This window comes from Notamacropus eugenii, chromosome 1 (assembly GCF_028372415.1).
Source record: "Notamacropus eugenii isolate mMacEug1 chromosome 1, mMacEug1.pri_v2, whole genome shotgun sequence".
NCBI classification, from domain to species: domain Eukaryota; kingdom Metazoa; phylum Chordata; class Mammalia; order Diprotodontia; family Macropodidae; genus Notamacropus; species Notamacropus eugenii.
In genome coordinates, this window is record NC_092872.1 from 393,525,849 (window position 1) to 393,546,623 (window position 20,775).

The 20,775-nt window shown below is 37.2% G+C and overlaps 1 protein-coding gene across 2 annotated transcripts; it reads left to right on the plus strand.

Moving 5' to 3' along the window:
• The first annotated feature begins 2,502 nt into the window (after positions 1-2,502).
• On the plus strand, positions 2,503-20,212 carry MAT2B (methionine adenosyltransferase 2 non-catalytic beta subunit). Of its 2 annotated transcripts, none has more exons than XM_072630903.1 (7): positions 2,503-2,742; positions 9,331-9,525; positions 11,552-11,666; positions 11,854-12,006; positions 13,925-14,118; positions 18,073-18,186; positions 19,246-20,212. In XM_072630903.1, exons 1-7 carry the CDS (start codon positions 2,713-2,715, stop codon positions 19,414-19,416), a joined length of 972 nt encoding a protein of 323 aa, XP_072487004.1. In that variant the 5' UTR covers positions 2,503-2,712; the 3' UTR covers positions 19,417-20,212. The 2 variants fall into 2 exon arrangements, with proteins under 2 accessions (XP_072487004.1, XP_072487003.1); XM_072630902.1 differs by lacking the exon at positions 2,503-2,742 and adding an exon at positions 5,366-5,666.
• The last annotated feature ends 563 nt before the right edge of the window (positions 20,213-20,775 follow it).

Here is a 20,775-nt window from a genome sequence, read left to right on the forward strand (position 1 = left end):
GCATTTTAATCTAAACTTCTGTCAAATAAATATGTTTTTATGAAAGTTACTGGAAAAGGAGGGATAGCAAATATGATTAACAGAATTCATCTCTTTTGTATGTCTTGTGTTTCTCTCCTATGAAAAATTGCCTCTGCACAATGCTTAGTCATGGCTATCCCTGATGTATTTAACTTAGGTTTATGAATAAAATCAAAATTCACAAGGATTCCGTGACTTTTCCCCCCCTTTAGTTCCCTTCCATCTTCAGTTTTGAGACTGACACTTTGTATTTTGAGTTGATATTGTGTGTGTAGGTGACTTCAGTGGCATTTAAATTACAATGAATTCTTTCTAAATTAAGAGGAGGTAAATATTTCTTTAGATTAAAAATTTTGGGGAAATGTGCCAAAACTTGTATGAGTTAATATTTCATTCTTTGACTTAAAAACAAAAATAAAGACAGTCCTAAATATAGTGGTAGGCTCATGAGAAAAATGTTAGTGTAAATATTAGATATTCAAAGCTCTTTATAAATCTGAAGTCTGCCTACAGTAAATTGGGAAATAGTTTGTAAATAAAAATACCTTTTGGAAATTGGGGAATTCAGAGTATTAAAAAAAATTAGAGAAACCTTTCTCATTAAATATATTAAAGAACATTTTAATTCTAGCAGTGAGAATATCAAGAAATATGACATCATCCTCAATATTCCTTTATCATATCTTCTTAAACTTGGAGTAAAGATATATCCAGTGAGTTTCAACCAGGTATCATACAAAGATCAGTGAAAAGAAAACATGTTCCAATTTGATTCTGACACTAAGATGTGTGTCCCTGTATACATAATTCACTTAACTTCTCCTCCTGTTTTCCCATCTGTAAAGTAGAGATGATATTTGCATTGCCTCCTAGACTGCTGAAGCCATTACTAGGTAAATGTGAGCCATTTAACTCCATAGTCTTTGTCTCCAAAAAGCAGACAGGGACAAAAATCTCTGCCACTAGTTCTACTTGTGATGATCTCACTGGAAATTTTTTTCTTAATTAAATTTCTTTTAAAGCTGTTCCTTTAGAAAGTAGTTACTGCTTTGGAACTTCACCAGTATAAAAGGTAAAGACAGAAGGGCTGCATTGCTATATACGTTATCCCACTGATGTGGCTCTCCCTCTGGAGATACCCATCACAATCCATCTGTGCCTTCTCATCCTGCATAACTTTCGCCCATGCCCTTCTGTCACTTCTTCACAGAGTCCAGAGCCAATTTCCTGAGGACTTTCTTGTAATAGTACATTGGTGTCAATGCAGCATCCTGGCTTTTTTTTTTTTAATCTTTTCTTTGTGAGCAGCTCATTCCCTTTTCTGATTATATATCTGATATATTTTGTTACTCCATGCATGAAATTATTTGTAATGTGCTGCAATTGATGCCAATCATTTGAGAAACCTACACTTTTGATTCCATAGCACTATGGTTAATCCAAGATTCATTGCCATATAGCATCATCAGAAGAGCATTGGTGTTTGAAAGGAAAACAAAACAAAACGATGGGGTTTTGTTTCTGGGAGATGCTTAAAGTCACTGAAAATGCTGTGAATTTTCCAAGTGTAATCCAGCCTGCTGTCTTATTCATTTTTCTGGGGTTGATGTGTCTTCTGTGTTATTTTTATACTAATATTGTCATTTCTAGGTAGTTCAGAAAAAGCAACTGAACAGGAATAGCAGCTTTCTGAACATGTAGAAGTATTTCAGGAAAACTGAGATGTGTAATATTATTCAAGAGAGACACACACACACACCCTTAAAGAACACACACACACACACACACCCTTAAAGAACACACACACACACACACACACACACCCTTACCCTTAAACAATGTCCCAGTTTGGTACCGAGTATGTGTATACATACACATATATGTGAATGTGTCTCTTTACTTTTACTCAGTACTACAAATTCCAGGTTTACAACACAATGCTTACCTACACTTCAAAACAACTTTTGTTTTCTCAAACACTTAAGAGGTCAGGAAATGCCAACAATAACAGTTCTATTTCACTGTGTCCTTGCCACTGATAGAGTATAAATACATTAAAGTAGTCTGACTTGGGACTTCAGAGCCCAACTAGAAAAACATGCCTGAAAAGTGTTAACAAATTTTCTTTGAAGGCCTCTGGTGGGACATCCACTACTTCCTTAGCCAGTCGGTTCTACTTTGGGATAGCTTAAACTTTTAGAAAGTTTTCTTTACAAAATTACAAAATTTGCCACTTTGCAACTTTCACCCATTGCTCCATTTACCCTCCAGACCAAGATAAAGCAGGCTAATCAATTGCATGGTTGGCTGTTCCCTAACTGCCTACTTGATATTTCTTACAAAAGAACAATTGCTACAAGTTATGAGGAAGTTTTTACCTTAAATCACTTAGACATATGTAATGGCTCTCTATTGCACTTTGATTCAAGTCAAAATTAAGCCTGTAACTTCTCATTGGGCATTTTCAAGGCTGCCAGAAGGAATCAGCTGCCAGCTTACTAGAGTGTGGAAAACAGCACGTGACCCAGAGACTGGAATCAAAATGCTAATTGAAAAAAGGTCAAGTGAAAAAGCCTCCCTCTCCTAGTGCATGTGTTGTTTGCTGGCTGAAGCAGACAAAGAAACGGCTAGCACTGGACTTTGCCTGGGGGGTTAGGGCAATCTCTAAATCTATTTCCTGAAATAAGAATCATGCCTGAAATGCTGTTGGAAATGGAACAGGTAAGGGTTGGACATTGAAGAATTAAAATGCTTTAGTTTTGATATTTGAGGTGTTATTTAAAACTGAATCAATGAAAAAAATAGAACTAGTTTGTAACAAACCTACAAAGTTAGCTTCTGTGTACCATTTAGATGTAGAAGTTTGTTCAACATTGAAAGTAGGGGTGGGGAGAAGGTTTTGATTCGGGATCACAGCATTACAGTGAAAATACATTTTAAGGAACTGACATGAACACAGTGCCAAATGTAAGATTTTCATTTGCTAGCACTTAAAATGTTCTCCCCCACCACCTTGTTCTAGATTGCCCTGCTCCTGTTTTTCTTTGTTTTGTAATATGAAGAGATTTTGTCAATATTGTGTGTGTGTGTATTCCCCACCCTACTTAATTTAAATTTATAGACTCAGTTGCACTGTGCATCTTACCTACTTTTTGGATTTACATTTATCCTCCTACTATCACCAAAGATGTGTTTTCTACTCATAATAGCTTAATAATAAAAGCCATTGTTACAGGTAACCCAACATTGATGCTCAAATATACGTCAGGTGAGTTACTATTACCCTGATAAGATTCTTCCACCACCACTACACCCCCATGCCTCCTTTATATAAGACAGGGAAATTGCCATGCTACATCTTGTCTGGAGTCCTTTCACTGAACAGGCTAGAATGTTTTTTGGTGTTTTATTAAATAGTTTGTGAGTTGTTATATTGGAATCTATTTTAACTTTAAACAAAACTGATGAGGTTGAGAGGTAATGGGACCTCAAAACACCGACAGTCTGGGTCGTGCTCTCAGGCCTCTTAAAGCCAAAGAAAACAAAGTTTATTAAAGATTCGCCAAATTAGATTGCCTCTTAAGGAACCTAAGCATTTGTGACGCTCGTATTCACAAGCGGGCCAAATAGAATCCCAGCTAGACAAGAGTCTGAGCTGGATTGCGTCTGAGCGCCTGCATGGCGGCAAGATGGAACTTAAATACGGAAAAGAGTATAGGAGGGATCTGGGGGGGGGGGGGGGGGTCTGGTAGTCCAGGGTGATGGGAGGAGGGGTTTAGAAAGGGTCTTGAGGAGAAGTCCTAGGAGGGAATCCAAGGGCGGGGGTGGGGTGGGGTGGGGGGTGGGGTCAAAGTCTGGAAACACCTGGAGGCTATCAGGAGATATCAGACAATGGAGGGTTTGGGTGGGAAGCAGGTGGGGCAATCCAGAGATCTTGTTAGGGGCGGTATGGGAATGAATACAGATCTTGATGAGCTTCCAGAGACTGCCTGAACAAATGGGAAGATTAGATTTGAGTAAGAAAGACCAGATTAAGTGGGAAGATTCTAGGGGAGCTCTAGGAGGCTCCCAGAGTCTGAACCCCATCAAAACCACATAAGAGTAGTATTCAGGTTTGTTTGTTTTCTGATTAACTGTAGATTGTGTGCGTAATTTTAAGAGCACTTAGTATGGTCTGAAACTTCAATATACTCAATTTACACCAGAAAAATCTACAGTTGTTTTGGTTGGTCTTCTGCACCAAACTCTGTCCCTATTAAAGAAGGGATTCATGTCACTTTTGAGGGGTGGGGGAAGAAAGGTTGGGGATGAATGGAAAAGTACCTGGGCTCAGAAAAAAAAAAGTCTTTTTAAAGCATTTTGAATCATGAGTTGATTTATATGATGGCAAATGATGATTAGGAAACCATAGTCTTTTCTCCCTTCAGTTTTCTACTGTTCTCAAGAACATGGCTCCCTCCTGTTAAGGTAATGTTATTTACTGTACCTGGAAGAACATTAGATGCTGTTACATGTCTAGGACAGGGTTTAACAAGTCAAATCTGTTTCACTCTCCCTGTCACACAGAGTACACAATGACCATTGTCCACTAGTACTAGAGATGGCTATGGAAGGGACTTTCCACTACTAGTCCCTTAGTTTTTCCCACCTACCTGGAACCTAAGATTTTCAGGACTCATAGAAGGCAAGACAGTAAAGAAGGTCATTCCCCGACTTAAGAGAATCTCGACCTAGTTTTTTGGGGTTGTTGTGAAGAAGCAGAGTGTTTACTAAGTGCAGAAAAAAAGGGCAGTGACTTTATGTACTAAAGGATCCTGATAGCCTAAGTGAAAAAGTCAGACACCTGATTTAAAGCTGAAAAAGACTTTAGAATCTGACCTTTCTTGCTGGATACAATGTTAAGAGTGCTGAGAGTCACAGGACCTGATCTTGAATTCTATTGCAATTGACTCAAGTGACTTCAGCTAAGTACGCAGCTTCTCTGACCCTGAGTCTCTTCCTTTGTAAGAAGAGGCGGCTGCTTTGCGTGACCTCCGGCCTCTCCCAGCTCTAAATCTTCCATCTCCCTGGGAAGTGATGTAGTAACTAAGTAACTAAGTAGTGGCGGTGCACATTCTGAGGGTTTTTGAATCTATTGTTCCTTGTCACTCTTCTCCGGTTGTAGTGCTAAATTTCTATCCTGTTGGGGGTAACACATGCCAGAACCTCCTAAGCCTTCTTGTCCCTGATCGTTTGCAACAGTAGATAAATCCTCATCCAGTTTCTCTAACAGCCTCAACTTGTTTAGAACTCAGTCCTACAATACGTGTGTCCCTTTAAGAGACTTCAAGAGAGAGCGTGAGCAGAGCCAATGAGCAACTCTGACTACAGAGGAAGCTGACCAATCAGCGAGCCTCACTGGGGAGGGAGCTGTGGCCAATCGCCGTGCGTGTTTGTGGCGGCGGAAGCCGGAAGGGACCTTTCCAAGGGGGTGGGCCTGAGCCTGAACCTAGTGGGAGGTGTTCCTGACGCTGGTAGCTGCGGACCTGAAACCAGGGCTTGGACTCAGATTGGAGGCGGGCGGCGCCGCCACGGCTGCGGGGATGGTGGGGCGGGAGAAGGAGCTGACCATCCACTTTGTTCCTGGGAGCTGCCAGCTGGTGGAGGTGAGCGGGGTCGGCCTCCTAACGCCTGCCCCTCTTCTCCCCTCGGGGAGCCGAGCAGCCTGTGTCTTTCCCAGCTCGGGAGCTTCCGAGCACCCCCCCCCCCCCGGGGGGAGGGGGCGGCGAGGCCGAGGAGGCCCTGGGGCCGGCCCAGCCTGGGAAGCGCCTGACTTTTCTTGCCAGAAGGCGCTTTCCGTCTCGGAGGCCTCCCTTTTGCTTCACTGGTCTCTGGAAGAGAGTTTGTGTTTTCTGTTGGAGGCTCCAGCCTTGCCTCGGCTGTGATTTCACTTCCTTTCTCTGTCTTTTTTTTTTTTTCCTGTTTTTCCTGGAACTTCCTGGTCTGTGGCTCAGAAAAAGCAGCTTTTTCTGGTAAACAGAACGCGATGGGCGGTGCTCGTCCGGCCGGGCTTCTTTCTGGTTAGGGATCTTATGCCCCCCCCCCAGGCTCAGGGGAGGTGGATGTTCTCTCTAGGAGCACCCTGCCGATCTGCTTTCGTAAAGTTTGTGGTGGTTAAAGACCTCCATTTTTGAGTTTGGGGCTGAGGAGCTTTCTCCATTGTCCGATCTAGGAACGTACAACCCATGTTCTGACCCATCTTCCTTCTCCTTTCCCTCCCTTCCCTCTTAGAGTCCTTCATAAATACTTTTGGAATCGAATTCTTTATATATGTATGCGCATATGTGTGTGTATACGAACATATACGTGCATGTTTGTGGGTTTATATACATATTTTTAAATGTGAATTGTTTTCCTATGGGGATCTTTTCACGAGCGAACCATAAATTTCTAAAAATGGGTGGATAGTGGTTTTTATGGTAGCTTTTAGTGGTAGAATCATGGTAAGGGAGCAATACATAATTATTGAATTAAAATAATCTCTTGTATCACGAATTGTGAGTACTTGCTGTTGATGATATATTCTTCTTAGAAAGGGTGTAGTGGATAGAGAACTGGAGTCATGAAGATCTGGGTTCCAGTCCTGGTGCTGACATGTACTGTGACTTTAGGCGAGTAATTTAACTTCTTAGTCTCCTAAGAGTACAAGTTGCAGACCAATTGGTGAGCCGAGAGTTCTCTTCTGCTAATGAAATTAACGGGTACAGACAAACAAGAAAAAATTGTTATCCCCTCGTGGTAAATAATATGAAGCAGAAAAAATATGTTAAGATTCAATAGTTCACTCACATTTTTTAGCTTTGTGACTTTGGTCAAGTCATTTCACCTCAGCCAGCCTTAGTTCTCTGATGGGTAAAATGTAGGCAATGAAATGTGCCTTCCTAGGACTTAAATGAGGTAATGAATCTAAAACATGTCATTCATGAATTTGTGATTCCAAGGTGAAAATTGGAGCCCTATATGCTCTTCCATCCTGTGTAGTTATCTTTGACATTTAAAAATCCACAAAAATTTAAAAATATGATTATAGTATGTACTTTTTTTCCCATTAAAATAGAAAAAAAGTCTATAATTACTTTAGAAGTATTAAACTTTTCTGATAAAAATTAAGTTCAAAATGAAAGTAGGCACTAATACACAACTGCAGATTTATTAAGTAGTTCATAATGTTGTTTATTTTAACTTTTCTGAGCTATTTACTTACTTCCCAAATTAACATTTAAGAGACATGGCGCTGTGTTACTTTAAACTTACAAAGACTTTATTTTTTAAGGATAAAACAAATCCATACATGCACACACGCACGAGCTTGCATACATGCACGCACACACACAGATTCCTTCACTAAAATACTGGAGATTCTCTTGTGAGCACTTTGCATGTAAGCCAAAAGAAATATTTCCTCTTTTGCAGATATATATGTAAGTTTGCAGCATTTATTCTACGTTTTGGTGGTGCTATATGGTAGTTGGCTTTTGTATATTCACTTTCAGAACAATTTATAGAGTGATTGGCTAAAGATTTTTCAATGAGATAATTTTAAAATTAGCAGTAAACTGGATTTTTATGTGGAAAGTCAGACTTGGAAGATTGTTAACATTTTCCAAAAAAAATTTTTAATTTCACAAAATTGTAGTTGACACACTTAGAATGTAATAGGTAAAATTGTTGAACAGCAAATTTTAGTGCATTTTAAAATGTTTTCTCTGAATTTTATTTCATTTTAAACATCAGCTTGAGAAGAAAGTTTATTTGTCTTTATTTATGAAAATGCATATTTATAGATGAATGTATTAACTTTAGGCATCTCTAAAATTGTGATCAAAATTTTGGTTTATATAAGTGGGAAGTGTTGAATACCAACCAGTAAAAAAACAATTATATTTGCCTTACTAGACTGAAATAGGTTGTTACACTTAAAACAGTATTCATCTTTTATCCAAATCTGGTTTATCAGATTGCAATATATAGAAATTATAATTTTTTATTAAAGAGAAACAAGGACAAAAATTTTAGCTTCACAAGTCACTTAACCTGGTAGAAGCCTGGAAAAGAGATTTGGAATTAGAATAAAGCCTGTACTATTTATGTCTCATTCCATCACATTTATTTAGTAAGCATTTGTTACATGATGCTAGGAGGGAGATATGAGAATAAATATTGTACAATTCTGGCACTCAAGTCTTATTCTTAGTCTTTTGCCCAATTCTGGTGAGGACCCTGGAAATTTCATAACATGAAGATCACAGAAATTTAGTTGTAAGGCCCTTCAGAGAGTATCTAGTCAAACTTCCTCATTTTATGAATGAAAAAAAATTGAGATAAATTTTGACTTGAGTAGTAACAAGATCTAGGTCTCTTGACTCCCATTTCCCTGCTCTTTCTATATTCATTTCTCCTCTCGCTGTGTACTTATGAAGCCAGAAAAAATGAAAATCTTGACGCTCTTGAGTGTGTGTTGTCAAATTTGAGGTAACTCTGGGTTTTTTTGTTTTCTTTTTTTAACCAGATGTATGGTACTTAAAAATGTAAGATTTTGAAGAAGTTATTAAAGTAAAACTTACAGATATATCACAGTATACTCTTTAACAGATTAGTAGTTTTAATTATTCTGGTTAAATTTAATTTTGACATTTTTCTCCATTCTGTAAGGGCTAGGATGTACTTATCGCCCGCCCTTCAGCTGAGCAGCAATGGAGAATGACATTGTGGTCCTGAAGTATTTCTATCTGGTCCTAAAGTGTTATGCTGATAAAGGAAACACTGGTCAAGAGAAATTTAAGAGTAAAAATAGGTCATTAGAAACAATCCAGTATCAAAAATACTATGAGCATTTTAACCAAATAAAGTTCAACTGCATGATCAGACCACAAAAAAATTCGCCTAAATAAAGTATGCCAACTAAAAGTGGTGTGCATGAGCTGCCTCATTCAGATGTTATCAAGTGGATATGAATAAGATTATCCAGAATTAATTTGATTTGTCAAGTCTTTGAGGTAAAACTAAGAGGTATGCAATTTAAATTGCTTTTGTAGTGTTGGGGTTTTTTGGGGGGTGGGGGTGCATTAGATTTTTTGAAATTTTTTTAATCTAATGGCATTAGTCGTAAGTTCCACTGGTCTTTGCTTCTTCTGTAAATTACTAATTACTTTATAGGTCTGAAACATCAAATTGCTCTGTCCTTGAGTTGTTCAATAAATTTGATTTGATAGCAGGGCTATTTTTTATGATAAAGTGATATTCAAATCATTTTTTGCCTTTATATTTTAGGAGCATGTTAATATCCCTAGTAGGCGTGCTTTGATTACTGGTGCCACTGGCCTACTTGGTAGAGCTGTGTACAAAGAGTTTGATCAGAACAACTGGCATGCAGTTGGCTGTGGATACAGTAGAGCTCGACCTAGATTTGAACAAGTCAATCTTTTGGATACTCATGCAGTTCATGATATCATTCAGGATTTTCAGGTATGGCGTAGTAGTTTTTGGTTTTTTTTTTAAGCACCTAAGGACTTTCAGTGTTAGAAATTTCCCAGAAGATAGGGAAACTACTTATTGTCAAGGATTTGGCTAAAGAAACTGGGGTATTAAAAAGTCTTGACAAAGACAAGATCTTAGCGTAAGAAGTTTCCATTTAAGAAGAATGTAAGGCAAAAGGACAATTGAGAAATGTCTACCTAAGGAACAAAGAAATTACAGAGATCAGTCAGTATTGTAATGTAGCACAGGGCCCATCACTAGTAGTATTTGGAGTTTTTAGGAAATGCACACTTTGAGGAGAAATATGAAGGTTCCTTCCATCTTTATTAATTTGATGGATTAACAAATGGATAAAACTATTTGCTTCACCAATGTAGGCATTAAACCATTTAATCTTTCTGATTCTGTGCAATTCATGTCTATATCTTTCCATAATTACCATATAAAGGATCTGCCCAGTATGCTGGGGACTTCTCTTGGATATCCTGATAGTATTCCATCTGTTACCATACTTTTCATGACATGACCAGATGGCCTCCTTTTCTACCTTTGTGTGTTTCATGTTATTTTGTTTCTACTTTTGTATTCTAGTCTTCACTGATAATATGCTATTGCCTATACACACTGTGTTTCTATTACATCTACTCTAATACAATCTTAAGTTTATGGGTTACATTCTAAGAATAATAGTCATTGTAGAAATGCAACTGACGCTGTTTTTGAAAGGCCATTTTGTTATGGATACAGCACTTGCTGGAATGTTGATCTTTTATCATAAGGGACAGGAATTAGTGATTCTATAAGACACCAGAGGTTGTATGCATAGACATTTCTCCCCCCATTTCTCCAGCTATCTTCTGTTGCTTAGGGTAGCTGAAAAGAGACAAAAATATGCTATGTCAGTGTCTGTAGTCTTAAACCAGAACACTTAGTTTCACTTGAGTAAGAATGGGGGAAAATGTACACTATATGCAACATAATGTGACCTAAAAAGACAATAATACATATTGTAAAGGAGGGGTTTTTCTTTGTTTTTTTAAGAATATATTGGTACATCTTCTATGTGAGTGGTTCACCAGGGTCTTATTCTTGCTCTGTGAGCAATTCTGATCACATAAAGGCATAGAAATCTTTAAAACTAGTTAATTCCATTGACATTGGTAACAAAAAGTCCTGCCTTCTTAACAATTTTCCTTCCTTCTTTATCCTCCTCTCCAGTTCTGGGGCACTGCTTTCTGCTCCGGTGATGCCAAACCAGACAACTATGCTAGGCTTCACCATAACTGCTGGCCATGGTGCTGCTGACTGTATACTTGCAACAACTTGCTTAAAGGTTTCTTCATAGAAAGAATTTTGGGGAATATTTGAATTTATAAGTAAATGTACTGGAAATCTGATGTTTTTACCCATTTTTCCTAAGTTATGAAGCATTATGGCATAGTAAACATATTCAGAATAACCTGGGATCGTGTCCCTCCTCACAAAAACTGATTGTAGGACCCTGGACAGGTCACGTAGGATCTTGGTTCTCTAGATAACTCACTAAGTCTGTATCGTGTGGAGCAGGTGCTGACTTACATTAGTATAGGAGGTGTCCTTGCTTGGGAATTCCCTATGGTAGTAAAATCACAGGTTTAATCCCTGTTACTATGTATTATTATCTTTTCAGGTCACATTATGTTGCATGTCGTGTACATTTGTCTCCATTCTTATTCAAGTGAAATTAAGTTTTCTGGTTTAGGACTATAGATATTGATATTTCAGTGGATGTAATTAGTTAGTATTGTAAAAGTGTTTTCATTACTATTGAGCCACTTGTTCTTTTCTGGGAAGTTGTTAAACAATTTCCTTAATTCCATTCATTTGAAGAAGGAATAATAGTATTACTGCGTTACTGTTCAGTAATGATAAGGTTTTGCTTTAATGAACATTTTCTCCACATTTACTGTATAAAAGATGTGGTTATTCTGCATTTTTTTTTGTCGTTGAAAATGCATGAATGCTTAACTTGCAGCCCCATGTCATAGTACATTGTGCAGCAGAAAGAAGGCCAGATGTTGTAGAGAGTCAACCAGATGCTGCTTCTCAGCTTAATGTGGATGCTTCAGGGAATTTAGCAAAGGAAGCAGGTAATTTGACATTTTAGAACCTTCATAAAATATTAATTACTGAGATTGAATATTTTTAAAATATATTTAAGGAACTTGTTTTCATGTTACTTTACCTGAAAAACAAAAAAAAATTTTCTCTTATAATTTGGTAAAAGACTTTTATCTCTGTAGTCAGTTAATATTTGTGTTATTTTTTTCCCCCTAGCGGGAATTGGAGCGTTTCTGATCTACATTAGCTCAGATTATGTGTTTGATGGAACAAATCCACCTTATACTGAAGAGGACACTCCAAATCCCCTAAATTTGTATGGTAAAACCAAACTAGAAGGAGAAAGGGCTGTCTTGGAAAACAATGTTGGTAAGAAAGAGCATTATTGGTCATCTAATAGTAGCGGGAAATATTCTCAGATTTTATAGGGTTTTTTTTTTTAATTTGAAATTTTTCTCCCAATTACCTGCACAAACCATTTTTTACCTTCTTTTTGTATAATTTTGAGTTTAAAAGTCTCTTCCACCTTCCCTTCCCTTTCCCCTTATTGAGCTGGCAAGCAATTAATTTTTTTTGTTTGTTTTTGTTTTATTTATTTTTTATTTTTCAACATTCATTTCCACGAGATTTTGAGTTCCAATTTTTCTCCCCATCTCTCTTCTCCCTCCACCCCAAGACACTATGCATTCTGATTACCCCTTCACCCAATCTTCCCTCCCTTCTATCACACCCCTCCTTTCTCTTCTCCCTACTATATGTCAGGCACTGTGTTAGGCATTGGTAGTATAATGACAAAATCCAGACATTATCTTCCTTTTACAGTTTATATTTTGTTTTGGGAATGTGATAAGTTTTTATCATAGTAGATTAACAGTCAGGGCAGTTAGATTTCTATACCCCATTACCTGTATTTCTTATTTCCCAGTTGTATGCAAAAACAATTCTCAACATTCGTTCCTAAAACTTTGAGTTCCAAATTCTCTCCCTTCCTCCCCACACATCCCCAGTGAGAAGGAAAGCAATTCAGTGTAGGCTATATACATGTGTGTACCTGCAAAAGACTTCCATAATAGTCTTGTTGTGAAAGATGATATTTTCCTCCATCCTATCCTGCCTCCCATTTATTCTATTCACTCTTTTGACCTTGTTCCTCCCCAAGTGTTTACTTCTAATTACTCCCTCCTCCCACTTGCACTCCCTTCTATATCCCCCCCACACCCTGCTTATCTCCTTCTCCCCTAATTTCCTCTAGTGTAAGATAGATTTTCATACCAAATTGAGTGAGCACGTTATTCAGAGGCAAGCAATTTAATAAAGGTTATACATATGCAGTCATGTAAAACATATTTATATGGTTTATTTTTAATGAATTATTAACTTTATGAATAGTTTATACAGAAAAGACTACACAGCTGTTAAAATGTCAAATATCCAGAAAAAATAATAATTTAGATAGGGTTATTGGATGCAGTCCAAGAATAATATTCTTTATAGAAATGCAACTGAAGCGGTTTCTGAAAGGCCATTTTGTTATAATACTTGGAATAAATGAGAATAAATAAATTTCAGAAATATATAAAATTCAGAAATAAAACTTGAGAAGGTCCAGACATATTAATTAGCATTCATGATTTGTTCCTACCTTTTTTGCCTCATCACCAATAATTCTTCTCTTACACACACTGTATGCTACAGCCATGCTGAATTCCTAATCTTTGAACATAGCCCAAGCTTTCTTGCCCCTCATCTCTACCTGTCTAATTCTTAATGATCCTTCAATGTCTAGCTCAAATGTCACTTCCTCTATGAAACCTTCATTTTCTCTCTATCAACACCTACTCTCTTTTGAACTCATATAGTACTTCATACCACTTTCATTGTTCTTTTCCATTCTCTCTTGCATTAGAGATATTTTTATCTTATCCCATTAGACTGTAAGCCTCATTAGGAACTTGAACTTTTTCTTACATAGTTTTGTATCTCTTCACTTCATGTTGTGGGGTATCTTTTACATTGGAGAAATGCAATGTTTGTCATATGGAAAAATACATTGAAAATAAATACTTAAAAAAGAATGATTTCACTGATCATCAATTTTGAAAGGCATTTTTGGAACCTTCAGAATGTCCCTATAAGAATTAGATGAGGGAGAAAAACTTCAGAATAACACTTGTTTTTTAACAGTTGTTTTCATAGATAGAAGGATGTTAAAGTTTTGTGACTGCTGTGTTACAAAGTTACACAGAAATGAAAAGCAAGGCTAGTTTGAAACATTGTTTCCCCAAAGGTGCAGCAGTTCTGCGAATCCCTGTTCTGTATGGAGAAGTTGAAAAACTGGAAGAAAGTGCTGTCACTATTATGTTTGATAAAGTCCAATTCAGCAACAAATCTGCTAACATGGACCACTGGCAGCAGAGGTTTCCCACAAATGTTAAAGATGTTGCCAGTGTTTGCCGGCAGCTGGCAGAGAAGAGGATGCTGGTGAGAGTTGGGAAAGGGGACTCCTTGGGGGTGTACTCGTGACAGCGTAGTGTAGTTATACATACCTGGGATTCACATATTAATGAACTTATGTAGGTCAGCTTATTTAAGAACTAGAAAATTATGGATAGAGTAGAGTTTTCTTTACAGGTTAAACATTAATTGCACACAGATACTTAATCTTAAGCATTTGAGTTTTACATTTCTTCTCATAATGTTTCTCTGCCTATAAACTTAAGACCCATTGTTTGTATTTTTCTTATTGTAGAGATAAAAATTAACATTAATACTATTGATAGTTGCCTTTCTATGGATAGCAACAGTTAAGTTGTTAGTCCTAAAACTTAATTTGGTATTGGACAGTTAAAGTTACGTGAGAAGCAATATGGAGGTAATGGCTTAGGCACCTGACTTAGAGTCAGGAAGATCTGGCTTTCAGATCTGCCTCGTATACTTCCTCACTGTGTGACCTGAGCAAATCACTTCACCTCTCTGTGCTTCAGGTTCCTCATCTGTAAAATGATAGGGTTGGAATTGATGGCTTTCAGGGTCATTTTGAGCTTTAAAATAGTGTCTTAAGATATGGGCCTGTTGTTGTTGTGTTTGTTCTTTGTTGCTGAAGAAGACCATGACATCAGAGAAATGATGACATGACTTGCACTTGATTTTGTTTTGAGGGAGGGAGGGCTGTGCAAGATCATCAACCTCACTTCTCTGGAGCCATCTGAATCAACATATGGACCTAGATGTCAAGGGAATTCGTTCCTCTATATATAAAGGAAAGGATTTAGATGTGTTCTAAAGGCTAAAGAAGCAGTAGCCCAGTTCCTTTTTTGAGTTGATTTAAATCCATTTTACATAATTCTAAGTCATTTGTGTAAGAAGTTTTGAGGATCTATAGTTATTGGTGTGAGTTCTTCCTCCGCTAACACAAATCACAGTTCCTCTTTAGTTTACAAATAAACAAGCATTTATTAAGTGCCTACTATGTGTCAGGCACTGTGCTAGGCACTGGTAGTATAAGGACAAAATGCAGACATTATCCTCCTTTTACAGTTTATATTTTGTTCTGGGAATGTGATAGGTTTTTATCATAGTGGATTAACAATCAAGTAAATACAGACTATATACAAATAAATACAAAGTGATTAAGGAGGGAAACAAGATGCCAAAATCTGGAGAAATCCTAGAGTACCTCTTTAAGGAGGTTGTATTTGAATTGGACCTTGAAGGAAGCTATGGTTTCTAGGAAGTGGAAATGAGAAATTACATTCCAGCCATGTGAGTGGTAGGAAAATGGGGAGGGGGTCAAGGGGAAGGGTGGTCTGTGCAAAAAAGTGTGGAGATGAAGGATGGACCCTGGAGATAAAAAAAAATGGAACATAGTATATGGGGAATAGAAACTATATTTATTTGACTGTAGCATAGAGTACATGAGATGAATGATGTATAATCAGCTTAGAAAGACTTGTGAAGGAGATTAGATGCCAAATACTCAGAAAAAAGTTTGTATTTTATCCTAGACTATCCACAGACATTTCTTGAGTAGGAGAATAACATAGTCTAACCTGTGTTTTAGAAAAATCACTTTTTGCGGGGAGGGGAGGAGTCAAGATGGAAGTGCTCCCAAATTGTATTCCAAACAATGTTAAAATAATGCCTCAAAACAAAAGCCAGCAAAAGGACAAGGTGAAACAATTTTCCAGCCTAGGACAACTTAGAAGTTTGGAAGGAAAGGTGTGTTTTAGTGGGGTGAGAATGGAGAGCATGTCCTTTGCAAGTCTCACCCTTGCAAACTAGCAGCAGGCTTTAGGGCAACTGAATTGGCCATGGTGACCTCTGGAGTCCTCAGCCCACAGATTGTAAGGGTGTTGGGGGAAGGGTCAGACAGCTGGATAGAAGATTATGGTGACACTGAGAACAGGACTCTGCATTATCCATATGTGGTTTCAGGTTATAGTCCCAGGACAAGAAGAAGTACTAACTGGAGCAGGGACTCTGGTCAAAGTTTGAGGGTGAAAAATAGTGCTTGTGCTCAAGCTTATAGACTAGAGTAGCTTCTTAAACTCTTTCCATTTGTGACCCCTTTTCACGTTTCAGCAGGGTTCATTGGCATTGGGTGGTATAATGACAAGTGCAGCCCACAGTGCGCATGCTGTGTGTTCAGAACCAAGGCTACAATGCTACCAGAAAAACCTCAGATACATTATGCACTTGATTTTTAATTAATTTTTGGTTATTGCATGTTGAGAAACCTTTTACTGTTGCCAAATTTTTCTTGACCCCATGTGGGGTCGAGACTCACAATTTAAGAAGTGTTTGACCTAGAACACAGGCCGGAAGAGCAGTGACCACACCTCTTTCTGTGTTGAAAGAACTGAAAATTTACAGACCCTCCTTCCCCTCCAAGAGCTAGCTGTGAAAATAGCAGCATGAAAACTAAAGTTTTGGACAGTGCCTCCTCTGCCTCTGGAGCAGAGACCTACTTTAGCATAGAATTAAAAGTCAAGAAATAGGCTGGAAAAATGAGAAAACAGTAGAAAAAGATCCTGACTATAGAAAGTTAATATGGTGACAGGGAAGATCAAAACAGAAACTCAGAAGAAGACAACAGTCAAAACTGCTATATCCAAAGCCTCTTGAGAAAATAATGAATGTCTCAAACCATAAAAAAGCTTGAAAAAGATTTTAAAAATAAAGTTAGAGGAAAAATTGGGAATAGAAATGAGAGTGATATGTGAAAATAATGAGAAAAGAGTCAACATCTTGATATGAGGCATAAAAAAATACTCAAAAAAATAACACTTTAAAAAAAAAACAAAATAAACCAAATGGTTGAAAGAGTAACAAAAATTCACTGAAGAGAACTCCTTAAAAAGCAGGATTGGCCTAATGGAACAAGATATTAAAAAAAAAATCACTGAAGAGCCCCTTAAAAAGTAGAATTGGCCAAATGGAAAAGGAGGCACAAAAGCTTACTAAAGAAAATAATTCATTAAAAATTAGAATTGGGCAAGTGGAAGCTAATGATTCCATGAGACATCAAGAAGCAAAATCAAAAGACTGAAAAAAAATGGAAAAAATGTAAAATATCTCATTGAAAAACAACTGATTGGATGTAGGCTGATGACTGAAGGAAGACTCATACTTTGTGAATGTGGATGATTAAAAGAAGGGTAGCACCCTTAACAGAAACAGATGTTAGGAGGAGGGAAGGTTAAGTGTAGGGAAAGAGATAATAGGTGTTTTAGAAATCTTGAGTTTGAAATATTTGTGGAATATCCAGATAAATCTGTCCCATAGTCATATAGGGAAACAGTACTGGCTCTCAGAAAAGAGGTGAGGACTGGACATGCAGATATGAAAGTCATTATGTGAAAATAATTCATTATCTATGACTACCTCATGGTGAACTTCTGAACTTAGACTAGGCTGACCTTGGGATTGCAGTTTTATAGTCCTCCACTGGACCTATGTTATAAATTTGAGTTCATTTTAGTAAAATGAAAGTACCTTGACGATAGGGATTATTTTCATCCTTGTGTTTGTATTCTCTGTGCCTACCACAGTATCTATAGGTGGACCATAAATCTCATGGAATTTGGAATTATTTAAATTGAGTTGCATTCCCATAAAATTTTGACATTGCCTGTTAGGATTCCTAGTTAAGTGAATGAATTTAGGCAGCTTACAAGGAGAGTCATTTATGTTGTTTTATATGTTTTATGTTTTATAAAAAGTGTCAGAAAAAAAACAAACCAGTAGCCTGTGTATAAGATGTTTTGATTTCTTAAGGTGTCTTGTTTGTAGAAAAATCGTTCTGGAAATAAACAATCTTGAAAAAAAAAGAGGCTGAACTTTGATACATGGACTATTTTTCTGTAATTCAAGTAAATATCAGAAGGATTCAGAAAATCTTAGTTCTTATTTTATGTTCCCTTCCTTTGTTCCTAGGATCCTACAATCAAAGGAACCTTCCATTGGTCTGGCAATGAACAGATGACCAAATATGAAATGGCATGTGCTATTGCGGATGCCTTTAACCTTCCTAATAGTCACTTAAGACCTGTAAGTATATAGCATTGAGAAGAAAAAAAATATCCGTTCTTTAAAGGCCAGGTCTGTGATTGCAAAGTATAATTTAACTTGGATGAATAAGCCAAGTGCAATGTGTGTATGCAAAGCTTTATTTCCTAGTGTTGGTAGGGTGGATAGGGCAGTGGGTTTGAAGGCAGAGGATCTGGGTTCAGATCCCAAAACTTATAGTTAGTACCTCAGTGACCTTTCTGGGCCTAAGCTTTCTCCCCTGTAAATTTATTTCTTTTAACCTTTTAATCAGTTAACAAATATTTAAGGGAACTATACTAAGTACTGGGGAGACCAAGACAAGAGTCTCTGCACTTGAGGAGCTTAGAATTTATCTAGGATAGACAACATATATACATATAGATATGTACAAAATAGAGAAGATAATTTTGGGGAAGAGAAACACTTGGGTTGTTTATAGGAAAATGGGTCTCAAAAGGGTAATATTTGGAAAAGGAGAAGTTGAATTTTTATTCTGAGCTATTTTATGTTGTCTAAGGAAATACCACACAACTCAAAAGAAATTGGTTCTAATGTTTGTTCCCTTGTTCCTAGAATTCCTCAAAGAAGCCTTCCACTTGTCTAGCAGTGACCAGATGTAAACTTTTAGTTGGGTTAAATAGGATTATAGAATCTCATAGATTGAGAGCTGGAAGGGATCTCAGAGGTTGCCTGTTCTAAACTTATTTACAGTTGAGGGAGGGGGCAGGGATGGCTTGCTAAATGCCTTGCCCATAATAACAGCTAATAACCATCAGGGATTTGAACCCATTATCTGACCCCTTCCAGTTCTAAATTTATGATTCTATGCTAGTAGTTTATACATCTAGGGATGAGGTTTACCTTTTTTTTTTTTTTTTTATTAATAAACTCCTACATTTCTTCTTGTTAGAACCTCCAGGTGATAGAGATTATTAAAAATACCATAAATTGCAGGATATTCTTTTGTAGACAAGCACATGTGTTGTAAAAGAAAATGATAGAAAAAGAGAAGAGTCTCTGGTTTTGCCTATTAATTTTTTTTTCTTTTTTTCCAAAAAGATTACTGACAGCCCAGTCTTAGGAGCTCCACGTCCAAGAAATGCTCAACTTGACTGTTCCAAATTAGAGACCCTGGGCATTGGCCAACGAACGCCATTTCGAGTTGGTATAAAAGAATCACTTTGGCCTTTTCTCATTGACAAGAGATGGAGACAAACGGTTTTTCATTAGTTTATATTTTTTTTAGTACAAAAAGTACAGTATGTGGCACTTTTTAAAGAAAAAAGGAAATAGTTTTGTATGAGTGTTCTTCAATTGTGACACTTAATGATCTTTCAGGTAAATGATATTGCTCTTGCACTAGTGAAACTGTTACCTAAAGGAACTAAGTGGCAAAAGAGCCCTGATTGAAATAATAATCTTTCCTTTTATCATTTTGTTTCTACTGGCTTAACTTCTTGTTGGAGAATGGTAAATTATGATTCTTAAAATATTTGTGGCCAGGATAAAGCAGGTCCACTGCAGACTTTCTTTTGGATGCAATGCATTGTCCATGCTGTTGACCTCTGCAACTTCTGAGTTTGTGCAGCTGAGTTTAATCAGTTCCTCATCACCAAAAAAGGAAAAAAAAATCATTTTTACAGTTATTGTTCTAATGTGAGTTAAACTGATGTGAAAATCATTGGCGTTCATTATTTTCATTGCTTTGAGCTCAGATCAAATGTTTAAAAAAAAAGTAAAACCTTATTTTTGCAACTTCAGTGCAGTTTTTATGCTTAAGATATATTTTCAGAATGTTATGTATCTTGAAACCTCTGTAGCTCGATGCTTCCTACATTTGTAGCAAAATACAGTGAGCACCCACATTAATGGGTTCCTTTGTGTGTTTTTGTAACTGTCTTTTTTCACTCCATGTCTCTAAATGATGTTTTGAATCTGTGGCTGTACTTTAACATTGTTTTAGTCTGATAATGAAACCTTGTAAGCTTTTTGACTAGTCATGAAGAATAAATCTATATTGCTGGCATGAGAGTTCTTAATTTCTTTGTGCTTAATGATTTTTCATTCTTCTGTGGTTCCATGTATTCTTGAATAGGACTGTGGGGTGTAGTGAAATTAGTCCTGGATCTGGAGTCAGAAGAACTGGATTTGAATACAGATTCTCTTATTACCTGTTTAACCTTGGGTTGGTCACTTCAATTCCCTGGGCTTAAGTTTCCTCATCAGTAAATGAGGATGTTGTACTAATTTGTGTCTAATGTCCTTTTTACTGCAGATAACAAGATACATACTTTGTATTCCATATATAGGTTCTACCTTCATATCAAGTTTGCCACTGTGGAGGCTTGGCTGCCTTCTTATCCTAGAGCATCCCTCCACCATGCTCTATACAAACATGATACAAGATTAATTAGAGATAATTTATGACACAAGGCATTAAAATTGAAGACAAGGAAAGGCTTTATCAGAAAGTGAGACTTCAGGGAAGCCAGGGAAAGCTGGCTAGGAGGTAGAGATCAAATGGGAGAGAGTCCCAGGCATGGGGCACAGTCATCAAAAATTTACTGTAGTTAGGATGGGATATCTTGT

Coding starts and splice junctions, on each gene's coding strand:
- MAT2B (XM_072630902.1), top strand. CDS start 5,604: ATGGTGGGGCGGGAGAAGGAGCTGACCATCCACTTTGTTCCTGGGAGC. Junction 11,667..11,853: donor GAATTTAGCAAAGGAAGCAG/GTAATTTGACAT, acceptor TTTTCCCCCTAG/CGGGAATTGGAGCGTTTCTG. Junction 18,187..19,245: donor CTAATAGTCACTTAAGACCT/GTAAGTATATAG, acceptor TTTTCCAAAAAG/ATTACTGACAGCCCAGTCTT.